At 39.1% G+C, this 12,719-nt stretch overlaps 1 protein-coding gene across 2 annotated transcripts in view; it reads right to left on the bottom strand.

Moving 5' to 3' along the window:
• Positions 1-219: 219 nt before the first annotated feature.
• Positions 220-12,719, bottom strand: part of LOC140127158 (uncharacterized) — a 51,913-nt gene continuing 39,413 nt past the window's right edge. For both annotated transcript variants that reach the window (XM_072147503.1, XM_072147504.1), the window contains 5 exons: positions 10,361-10,509; positions 8,552-8,646; positions 4,445-4,523; positions 1,213-1,321; positions 220-852 (listed from right to left, as the gene is read on the bottom strand). In XM_072147503.1, the coding sequence (XP_072003604.1) occupies positions 779-852; positions 1,213-1,321; positions 4,445-4,523; positions 8,552-8,646; positions 10,361-10,509 (506 nt within the window). In that variant the 3' untranslated portion in view covers positions 220-778. The remainder of the gene's footprint in view (positions 853-1,212; positions 1,322-4,444; positions 4,524-8,551; positions 8,647-10,360; positions 10,510-12,719) is intronic.

Here is a 12,719-nt window from a genome sequence, read left to right as displayed (position 1 = left end):
GAGGAGTTACAAAATCTTGTTGCAAAAGGTACAAGACTCCTGCTCTCCTCCACAGGTATTATCCTTCTGTGCCCAATGGGCCCCGAAAAATTAAAAAAAAAAAAACGACCACCTTTGAACCAACTGGATTGTTCCAATGTATAAAACTGCCTTTATATAAAATTAGGAGTCTGCTAGTTGTTTGCATGAATGCTACAAAAAAAAAAAAAAAAATACCACTCCAAGAAAAAGAATGCTTTAATAATCTTATAACTATATACAATACATATTAAACCAAAGGGATTCTAGTAAATCACTGTATTAGAGTACATAACATGTAAAACAGCAGGTCACCACTATATGGGTATATGGGGCACAAACTGACAAGCATAGAAGATTAGTGAAGATTTTAGAGACCATACAAAAAAAAAAAAAAAAAAAAACATAAAAAAGGTCAAAAGTCCATCTAGTGATGTTTTAGACTCTTCTGCCAGTTATATGAACACAAGAAACGGACTTTGATTTGTATATTGTAGGTGTTACCCAAGTATCTGTACCATTAACCCCCATAATTTATTTTCTAGACCAGTCAGTGCAAGGTTTCCAGCTTTCTAATGTGTCCATCAGAAACCAAAATGGAACAGGTCGCTTCATAAGTGGTCAGAGGTGCACAGTGGTCTGGCAGCTCTATTGGATTTGTTTTTTTTCTGTTTCTATTAATGTGCCCATTTATTATCAGATTTTCCCCTCCATCAGTTAGTATGCCTTCAATGGCTGGCAACCTTTCAGAATGGATGAATTAGCAACCAGCAGGAGACGGTGCAAAGAAATACATGGCAAGAAGTATGAGGTAAACCATTACCAGAGCAGTTCCTGCAAAAAAGAAAAAAAGTGTTATATAAATGTTCACATTGGATTTCTACTATGCAGTCTGCACCGGGCTTCACTTACAGAGTGCTGGCCTGGTATATGGTGAATGCATTAACCAAAAAACGGATTTTAAAAGGTGGTTTCTGTACTGCTGTATTAACCATGTATGATTAAAATTCTAACCCTATTGAATATTATGTTGTGTTTCAATAGTCTAAATATTTGCTTGTTTAACCAGTTCCTGTCACTTGATAGTGTTCTCATTCACAAACTGCCTTTTCACATCCACATTCAAAGACATTAGAACATAAGGTAGTTAATCTGCCCCTCACTCTATACACAAAGCTACAGTGAGAACCTTACCTTGAAAATAGTCACACTTCCCATCCATAAATATGTAATTCATCAGTATCACACTGAATATACTGGCCCACAAGTGAAGATCACAAAATATCAATGTAAATCCTGTTGGCTGCATGGAAAAAACAAGATAGGTTAAGAATATGTTACTCTGATAAAATCATTTTTTCCCCATCTAGCAAAAAAATAAAATATTCTACGTACTGAAAAATAAAAACCTCAGCACCACAAAAACAAATCAAACTATGTTCAGAAACTGGTAGGGGAGCTGAGGATAGGGGCAACTGGTTGGAGTGCCACTACTAAATCCTGTGCCCCATTAATGTCAAATCCAAACAAACAGAAAAGAATGATCACTACATTCAAAAACATTAATAAAATCGATTTGATTCATAAGAAGTTCTTCACAAAAGGATAATCATAAAAAAACGAAAAAGGGCAGTTATAAAATGGGAACACTTAGTTAAAAACAGTGCACAGCCACATAAGACAAAAGCAGAACACCAAGGAAAAGGAAACTTAGTATGGGATCCATAAAATCACTTAGACCAAAGAGCAGTAGAGTACAAGCCTCAGCTATAGAATATGCAATCTCAGTGAGTAGCAAAGGTCGTTACCATACCAGGATAGGCGGTGTGCACAGTGCAACCCCGACACGTGTTTCGCCAACTGACTTTCTCAAGGGGAGTATCAAGTGAAAGTGAGTTGTGGGTAATATATCGCTATCAGCCAATAAGAATTGAGGAATGATTGAGAAGGGGAGTACCTAGTGGGGTGACGACAATGGAAGAAGGATTAAGATACCTGGCAGCTGATTGCGCCTATGTGGCGTTCACGACCGTGGATGCAGTTACATTGCGCATGCGCGCGGCTAAGGATGCCAACTCCCTGAAATCGCAAGAGTACGGAGCATGTTTGTGCCGCGTGTGCGCGGTCCACGGTAGGGGACGGCACTGCGCATGCGCGGGATGCTGGAGAAAGTACCGGCTATCGCGAGAGAAGCCTCTGCATTGCTAAAAGTGAGAGGCGATTGTGCATGTGCCGATAAAAATAGAAAAAAGGTGCACAAGGTAAGTAAAAAGGAGAACTATATAGGGACCGCTACTATGAATAATAATCCTATTGTAGGGAGCCTCTCATAAATTAGCCATATAAATATGGATTAAAACATATCAATTTCATAGGAATGAAGAGGATGAAGCAGCTTCATCCTCTTCATTCCTATCTACAGTATAGGGCTATGTCGGGCCCTGTGTGAAGACCTGCACCCGCTTTCTACACGGTGCCGTTCCACATTTTCCTTATCTCGCATATCAATTTCATATATATACACGAACATGAAAAAATATATATATATATATATATATAAATATAGAGAATATGAATCCCTGTGAATAAAAATTAATATATACAAAAACCTTAAAAATACATCCACATGAGACCATAATATCCAATGTGATATAAATTACAATCATCATAAGTATACGTAACCTACATAATAAGTGTAGGATGATATCACAAGAACAATAGAGTGACGTAATACAATAGAGCCACCATAGTGGTTTAACATTTCTGTGCAAATTATGCAAGTAAGTTTCAATATGTACAAAAGGACCATAAAAATAATACTACGTGTGTATATATAAGAGACGTGATGTTATAAAAAAAAACACTAATATAAAGTACATAAGAACCTACATAGTAAATATGAGATAATATACCAAGAACAATAAAGTGACGTTTTGTAGTAGGACCACCTATAAGTGGTCTAAGATATCTGTGCAAATTATGCAGGAAATGTGGATAAAAAAGTTAAAAAGTGAGGGAAGTAATCAGTGACATGTGTGTCACGTGTGTCACTGAGCACTTCCCTCTCACTTTTTTTATCCACATTCCCTGCTGTGCACTGTTTCCCACACGGTTTGGATTTGATATGTTCAGAAAGCGGCAATTTACACAAAGTCTTATATTCTAGCTACCTGTGATACTGCAGCTCAGCTTTCATACACTTGAATGGGAGCGGAGCTGCAGTAAGTAAGACCCAGCCACTACACAGAAAATAGAACTTCATTGTAGATGACCTGCCTATGGTGAAAAACAAACACCAGCAATTGGACTGTATGGTCCAAAACAACTTGCATAAATTAGTCCAAAGTTCCATTTTATGGTATTTGGGATATGTTATGCAGTACTCTTAAAGTTAAAAAAAAGGCGTACCTTGCAATAAAGAACATGCAGACAGTAAACAACCTGGATGATTGGGATGAATATATGGCGTATTGTCACACAGTATCCCCATCTACTTATACTCCAAACAGTTTTTATTTCATGAACTTGAGGAAGGGAGTGGCAAGTTTCCAAAACCCATATTTTCCACCTTTTACCAATAAAACTTTAGTGTTACACCAAAACCTCAACCCGAGCAACCTGTCACTCTGTACCTTAACTTTTCACTCATTTTCGTTTCTATACTGAACAAATGGCTGTCCCAAAAGTCAGTAAAAAAAGGCTAGGAAACTGTTAAGGAGATTGCACTGGTTTTGGACGACATCGTGACTACTGTCGGCAATTTTATTAGACAGGGGTCAAAGCACCGTCCAGTTAAATTCATAATTCAAACTTCAGTTCTTTTTTATTTAAGATCTGCCTGTAAGGATTTCTCCTTGACACTTGTTATACGTAATAGTTCTCCTTATCTTGTTCTCTAGCATTGTTTATCTCTTGTTATGGTTATCAAGAAGCTTCTGGAGACATTCTCAGTACTTTTTGCAGCTTGGATAAATGATATTGTTTAGATTATCAGTGTACAAGATCCCTGAGAACTGAGCACAATTAATTAACTTTTTGTAAAATGTATGAGAGAGCGGTTGTAGTACATTTAAACTAAGCCTATAGCATCCAAGCACCTTATCTCCTTGTCACGCCCCCCCGATGATGATTTTTCTGTCTTTTTATACATGCAGCTGTGATTAAACGGGGGAAGATCTTTACATACACTAAGAGACTGACGTGTCTTGGTTTTATGTTTAAGTTCCTGGTACCAGGACAACCATGAAAGGGTTAATTCGAAAGTCACTGTACAACATGAAGTAAGGACTGTTAGATTTTTATCTAGGACTTCAAACAGAAACAAAAATAAAATCTCCCTAAAAACAAATACACAGTAAAGTAACAATTTATACCTGAATACTGAGCACTACAACATAAACAGGGCCAATGGTAAAATGTTACTTACATAGAAAACCGAGAACAGCACCAGAATAGGGATCTGTAGCATGCACACCTGAACTGCAATGCAGCTTCCAATTTCTATGCTGCAAAATAAAATAAATAATAACAAAGATTTTTTTCTTAGCACATATCTGCCATAACCTTCTCTTTGCCGCTGCCGGCACTTAAAACTTACCTCCGATCATCACTCCCCCAAACGTCATCGGGGGGGGGGGCGGCGATCGGTTGCCATGGCAGCCTCGGGTCTTCGTCAGATCCGAGGATAATTGGTTTAAAAAGATTCGTTACAATAAGCCAGTGGCTCATTGTAAGGAATCACATGCAAGAACTCCATATGCTGCAATACAGTTGTATTGCAGTATATGGTAGGAACAATCTGACCATCTAGGGTTAAAGTACCCTAGAGGGTCTAAGAAATTGTGAAAAAAAAAAAAAAAGTAAAATTTTTTTAAAAATTAATAAAATATTACAAATTCAAATCACCCCCCTATCCCTAGAACTGATATAAAATATAATAAACAGTAAAAATCGCAAACACATTAGGTATCACCGCGTCCCAAAATGCCCCATCAAACTATAAAAATGGTTATAACTGGCGGTGACCTCAGAGACGGGAAATGGCGCCCAAATGTCCGAAATGCAACTTTTACACCTTTTTACATGACATAAAAAATGTAATGAAAAGTAAGCAAAATGGTACACAGTAATCATAATGATAGCAATGAAAACGTGCGAAATGAGCCGACATCACACAGCTCCATACACCAGTATGAAAAAGTTATTAGCGTCAAATTTTTTTCCTTTGTCGTACACATTCGTTTAATTTTTGAAAGTGTATTAAAATGCTATAAAACCTGTATAAGTTTGGTATCACCGCGATTGTACAGAACCAAAGAATAAAGTAGAGGTGTTATTTGGAACGCAGAGTGAAAGTCATAAAAACTGAGCCCACAAGAACGTGACTCACGTGTTTTTTTTTTTTTTTCTTAAATTTTTCCACATTGGGATTTTTTTTCCTGCTTCCCAGTACAATGCATGTTATAATAAATAACATCACGGGAAAGTAAAATTTGTTGCGCACAAAATAAGCCCTCACACAGCTCTGTACATGAAAAGTGAAAAAGTTATGGATTTTTGAAGATGGAGAGCGAGAAATGAGTGAAAAAACCCTGCATCCTTAAGGGGTTAAAGTCTGTTTCCGTGTGTGTTTCAAACAGTAGGCTGGCTATTTTGTTTTTGGAGTAATGGCCTCTTCTTGGCAAAATGGCAGCCCATGTCGATACAGTGCCATTATCAACCATGAAACGGGTATACTCTTACCATTTTCAGTCGCATCTTCACATGTTATATATTATTATATAAACCCAAGAATAAAAGAAAGTTTCAGACTAAAGCTCGTTCATCCCAAGGACACAGAACCTGCCTCCTTCCTGTATGATGTGATTCCCATCTTGTTTGGCATCTTAAGGTATCTGCAAATTGCACCCAAGGATGAACCAGAGTTGTGCAAACCCACAATTTTCTTCCTGATATATTGGCCGATTTATTTAGACATTATGTTCATTCAGGTATGCCTGAAAATAAATCCACATGTGTGTCTATTTAAATCTCCATGTGTGTCTATTTAAATCTCCAACTTTATCTAATTGCCAATAAATCTGGAATTGGAGTCACTGGTAATTCAGTTTCAATTAGTCCATCTTGATGAAGCCCCTCGACTTCTTTAAGGACAGGAAGAAGAGAGGAAAAGCCCCTCCTGCATCCTCCCACCAGTGTTTACCAAATAACTACACCGGAAATGAATGCAAAAAAACTTTAGTTGCATGTTAATTTTCACATACCTAAAGAAAAACAAAGCAATAAAAATAAGGGAAATTAGGGGTCGTTGTGGTGGATAAATGGAAACTGAATTACCATTGAGTCAGATTCCAGATTTCCACTTCGTCCCCCATGGCGGCCCACCTGAAGACATAAAAAAAAAAAATCTCTCATAGGTTGGTTAAGTGGGGGATTATGGCCTGTAACAATTCCTCCTAAAGGAGAAGTCTCCTGATCTTTGAATATATGCAATCTGTAATGTTTGACGAAAGTTTGATGTGATGACTAGGTAGCTGCTTTACAGATTTGGTCTAGTGAAGCTCCTTTTCTCTCAGCCCCTCAGGAATAGTTTAATGTTGATACATAGACCATTCAGATATGGTAGATTTATACCATCTAGCAATTGTTGCTTTGGAAGCTTTCTTGCCTCTGTTTGCCCTAAAATTGAACCAAAAGATTAGGATCTTCAAGTTTTGGGGTTTCAAGATATTTGACAGGTTCCAATAGCCTACGCTATGAAGATTTTAAAAAATGCCATAGCATTTCAGTAGTCTATATAAAAGTTTTATTCACGTTACCTGGCTTCCTGCCAGCAGCATGTGGTGCCCCCCCCCCTCCCTGGGGGTAGAGAGGGGCACCTGCAGGCTGCGTGTTCCTGTGTCAGTCTTCACTCCTCCAAACTGGGGCCTTTTAACTTTTATTCTTCCTGCACCTACATCGGTCTAGGGCAGGGGTCAGGAACCTTTTTGGCTGAAAGAGCCATGAACGCCACATATTTTAAAATGTTATTCCGTAAGAGCCGTACCATATGCACATGTCCCCAAGTAGATAGGTAACCCCAGTGTCACGGGTGCCCCTGCGATCTAGGTCTCGTGCCCCTCCCCTTTCCGAGCTCACTCAACTCACCACTTTCCGGCTCCCGTCCCGGCGTGCGCACCGGCACTCGCAGATTTAAAGGGCTAGTGCGCCGCTGTTTGGCGCTGCCCACTTCCCGGGTTACTATAAAGACCGGCGGCTCACAGTATTGCCCGTCGGATCTTAGTGCTTCATGCCTATGAGGAAGCTTTCCACAGTGTTTCCTTCCCAAGGGTTGGCCTCCCATTGCGACACTAGACCAGTAGATAGGTAGCCACAGCAAAAAAAAAAAAAAAAAAAAAAAAAATATTCACTTACCAGTGCGCCCTGCAGCCAGCTCCTCATCACTCCCACACTCTTCTCTTTGACCCAGACTTAGACGATGGCACCTGGGTCGTACAAAGGACGTAGGCAGCGGTAATATTGCTGCCTGTATCCAGTGATCAGTCTAAGACACACAGCAGCCATCACTATTTATTAAAGATCTGTCTGAGAGCCGGATGTAGCCAACAAAAGCCACATCTGGCTCCCGAGCCGTAGGTTCCCTACCCCTGGTCTAGGGGTATGCTCCAGATGGGCCGTCGTGGGGGGGGGGGATGACGTGGAAACCAGAAACTTCCAAAGACATGACATCAACATACAGGCTCTCCCAGATTGTTTAAAGTCATAATAATCTTAATGCATAAAAACAAAGTTTTACATACATACACTAAGGCCTTTTTATGACTTTCTGCAAAGTCAAATGATAGATTTCCTCTGTGAGAATGCTGTAGCTACACTGATGCAGAAACATATCTTGTTTAACACGATCCAAGTGGGTTTGCTGAAAAAACAATTATAAAATTGAGGACCTTGGGAAAGCTGGGTGCATACTGGCTAACACATTACACAGAGCTTCCTGAACTGACCAGACAGGACTTATCAACCTGAGCTGGATCAATGATACACAGCAGCTGCAGCGATTGACTACTTTTGCCTGTCAGGGACGACAGAGTGAATACAGCGTTTTCTCACCGGAGCAGCAACAGAGCCTCATTATCATAATTTTATAATTGTTTTTAAGCAAAACCACTCAGTTCAGGGAACAAACAAGATATGTTTCTGCATCAGTGTAACTACAGCATTCTCAAGGTATGTTTGGTTCATAATGCATAAAAGCAAATGGTAGATTTCCTTTAAAAGATTCTCTCGCTCTATTTTGGCATAAAGAATTTTGGTAATCCTAGTTGACCTAAAAAACGGAAAAGGTTTATTTTGAGTTCATGTGAGATAGAGAGAAAAGCATGCATGTGTGTGTGTGTTGTGTGCTTTGTGTGTTGTTATATAGTGTATGTAAACTTATGGATTCAAATATATGTACCACACACATTCATAAAAACTCCAACACACCCTATGAAAGTACAGCTTTGGTGAATGATAATTGCTCTTATTTACCAACCTTAGACTCAGGTTGTTCAGAAGGGCAAACTGGATTCCATTCACAATTTCTGGAAGTTCTGGTATCATTGCTAGGACAGTGACTCCAATAAAGTACTGACAAAATAAAAGAGAATTCAACTATAAAAATTTATACTATACACTAAAAACAGATCAAAGATGTGTTTTATGAAATCACAACCGTACTATATAATTAAATATAATATAAGGGGTTGCCTGGACACTTCACCCACTGAAGCCATAAATGCGGAAAACATTAAAAGAGCGATACTTGCCGCCCTCCTGTACAGCAAAACACCTGAAACAGAAGGAGTTTAGAGGAATATTTAAAGTCAGCATTCTTTGATCCTTCTATTGGCAGGGAGAATCCGGCTTCAGACTCCTAAGTCTTGGAGTAGGCTGGTTTATGCTCATCGGTGGGTGGATATTGATAGATGCTCTCGCAGGGGCCATAATGGGATAAATTAAGCCCTCGCTAATCTACTATAGAAGTCCCACTCCCTCATCTTTGCCGGCTGCAACCATGGGGTTAACACCTGCGATTGGTTTTGTTAGCGATGGGTGTTTGCTGCAATATGCAGCAAACTGAATGCCAGCAAGTCCTCTTCATACATCAGATAAATCAGTGAGAAGTTGAGGAACTGGAGCAGAAACTGACTATATGATTACACTGCAAAGATTATACCCTTTCAGACTAAACTTAAAGAAATATTCTCATCTGGACATTCATATTCATAGTATCATAGTATATAAGGCTGGAAAAAGACGCAAGTCCAACAAGTCCAACCTTTAAGAATTAAATAAATGTTTAATCCCCATAACCCGTGATATTTTTGCTCTCCAGAAAGGCATATATATTTAACATGTATATGTAACATTTGACATATTCAGACACTTCTTCAATTGGATGTTTTAATCACACACACACACCAAGATAGCTATCCCTGGATACGACACACTGCACCCTAGCATCATTGACCAGACAAGCAACATTACAACCAACAACCACCTAGATTTACCGTTCATTGCCACGGAACAGCTGTGGCACATACAGTAACTTCTAGACTTTGCACAAACAAATACCTTTTGCATATGAAAAATCACTCCAGCAGTGATGTAGTATCCAAGGACGACCCACTCTCTCCCGAGTACAACAATACCCCATATGTGGTGGTAACATGGCACACGTCATGGCATTGATGCAGATTTGCATCGTCACTTTTTAAAGGCTATACAATGTCTTATTTGGGTAATTTGGACATATAAGGACTTCTTTTCTGCAAGATTACATGCACTTTACAAGTTTCCTGCACTTATGCCAACCTCTTTCTGGCCATATTAGAATACATATTTACAAACGCAATGTGGACGAGGCCTAGTCCATAGTATGGAGAGGGGACAACGATTTGTTTGTTCAAATAGTAAAAGAGATCAACAGAATACATGACATGAACATGTATTACCACCAAAATGGAGGAAATAGTTTAGACATGCTAGTGGAAGTAAAATTAGGAGAAATAACAAGCGCGCTCTATAGAAAGCCCAGGACTAAAAAGGCACTATGTGAAGAGAGGGCTGCCATATGGGCAACTCACAAGACTCATACATATTAACAGTACTAACTAAGGGTTCATCAGACAGGCTAATGATTTAAAGCAAAAAGTTAGCTAAACGGGGTTACCCAAGTGTGTTAATAAAAGAAGGCTATAACCAAGTGTCAAGTAAAGATTGGTCACAGGGATGGATAAGAAAGTATAGAACAGATTCGTTTTTTTTTTTTTACCCTATGGCAGGGACGATAAGGTCATACCTGAGAAACAGTTGCTCCTGTCAGTATGGGGCTAATATGTTCAGTAGCTAGATCTGCGCAAGCTGACATCAGTAATGTGGAACCAATCAGAATGACCACTGCCCTCAATCTGGACCAGTGGACCACAGGGCTGTGATGATGTCCAGGCACTAGAATAGAAAAATAAAGCTGATACAAGTACTAGTAGTAAAGAGCAAAAAACACACTGCTAAATACAGAATTTTAAAGCCCTAGAACCATATAATAAACTGTAGTGTGTGTGTGTTTATAAAGAGATAATACCCCAGCTGTGGATGTTCTATAATTTGTTGCTACTGGTCAAGAATTAACTCCTTAACGACCTGGCTCTTTTTAGTTTTTTTCACTTCCATTTTTCACTCCCTACCTTCAAAAATCTATAAAACTTTTTTTTTTCACGTAAAGAGCTCTGTGATGGCTTGTTTTCTGCATAACAAATTACACTTTATAGTTATGGTATTTAATATTCCATGCCGTTCACTGGGAAGCGGGGAAAAAAATTCCAAATACAGTGAAAAATGGTGAAAAACCGCATTTGCGCCGTTTCTCGTGGGCTTGGTTTTTACGGCTTGCACTGCGCCCAAAATTACATGTCTATTTTTTTCTTTGCGTCGGTGCAATCATGGGGATGCCAAATTTGTATAGGTTTTATGTTTTCATACATTTACAAAAATTTAAACCTCCTGTGCAAAAGTTTGTTTTTTATTTTGCCATCTTCTGGCGCTAATAACTTTTTCATACTTTGGTGAACGGAGCCGTGGGTGGTGTCATTTTTTGCGACATTTGATGTAGTTTTCATTGCTATCATTTTTAGGACTGTGCAACCTTTTGATCACTTTTCATTTATTTTTTTTTATATTTTTCAAAATGGCACAAAAGTGCCATTTTTGACTTTGGGTGCCATTTTCCGTTACGGGGTTAAACGCAGTGAAAAAAGTTATATTTTGATCGCACATTTTTTGGACGCAGCGCTACCTAATGTGTTTGATATTTACTGTTTATTAATATTTATATCAGTTCTAGGAAAGGAGGGGTGATTTGAATTTTAAGGGTTTTTTACTAGAATTTTTTTTTTTTTTTTTTACTATTTTTCAGACTCTCTAGGGTACTTTAGCCCTAGGTTGTCTGATCGATCCTAACATACACCGCCATACTACAGTATAATATTAAAAAGTATTAATTACGGGGCAACATAAAGAAAAGGAGTTTCATTCAAAAAATGATGGTCATAGTCTAGGGATAGGCCATTATTTACAAAGCCAGGAAAACATATTAAGCTTTCTACAGAACAGACAAATGTTTGGACACACCTTCTCATTCTGTATCTGAGTTTTCTGTATTTTCATGACTATAAAAAAAAATTGTAGGTTCACACTGAAGGCATCAAAACTATGCATTAACACATGTGAAACTGAAAATATGTCTTATATTCTAGGTTCTTCAAAAGTTGCCATCTTTTGCTTTGATTATGGCTTTGCACACTTAGCATTCTCTTGAGGAGTTTCAACAGGTAGCCACCTGAAATGGTCTTCCAACAGCCTTGAAAGCATTCCCAGAGATGCTTAGCACTTTTTGGCCCTTTTGCCTTCACTCTGCGGTCCAGCTCACCCCAAACCATCTCTATTGGTTTCAGGTCTGGTGACTGTGGGCCAGGTCATCTGGCGTAGCACCCCATCACTCTCCTTCTTGGTCATATAGCCCTTACACAGTCTGGAGGAGTGTATGGGGTCATTGTCTTGTTGAAAAATAAAGGATGGTCTGGATGGGCATCCCGCTGCAAGATGCTGTGATAACCATACTAGTTGAGTATAGCTTCAATTTTGAATAAATGCCCAACATGTCACCAGAGATGCCACCCACACCTCCAAGGTTCACGGTGAGAACCAGGCTTGTAGAGTCCACTCGTTCACCTTTTCTGTGACGCACAAAGGAACCAAGGATCTCAAATTTAGACTCATCAGATCAAAGCACAGATTTCCACTGGTCTAATTCCTTGTGTTCTTTAGCCCAAACAAGTCTCTTCTGCTTGTTGCCTGTCCTTAGCAGTGGTTTCCTAGCAGCTATTTTACTATTAAGGCTTGCTGTACAGAGTCTGCTTTTAACAGTTGTTGTAGAGATGTGTCTGCTTCTAGGACTCTGTGCGACATTGACCTGGTCTCTAATCTGAGCTGCTGTTATTCTGCGATTTCTGAGGTTGGCGATTCGGAATGAACTTATCAGCAGAGGTGACTTTTGGTCTTCCTTTCCTGGGGCGGTCCTCACGTGAGCCAGTTTCTTTGTATGGTTTGATGATGGTTTCTTGATATTTTCTAACAGTCTATTCAGTAGGACCATCAGCTGT

Source organism: Engystomops pustulosus, chromosome 4 (genome assembly GCF_040894005.1).
Source record: "Engystomops pustulosus chromosome 4, aEngPut4.maternal, whole genome shotgun sequence".
NCBI lineage: Eukaryota > Metazoa > Chordata > Amphibia > Anura > Leptodactylidae > Engystomops > Engystomops pustulosus.
Note: the sequence above shows the minus strand (reverse complement) of the source record. Positions and strands in the feature narration are given on the sequence as shown.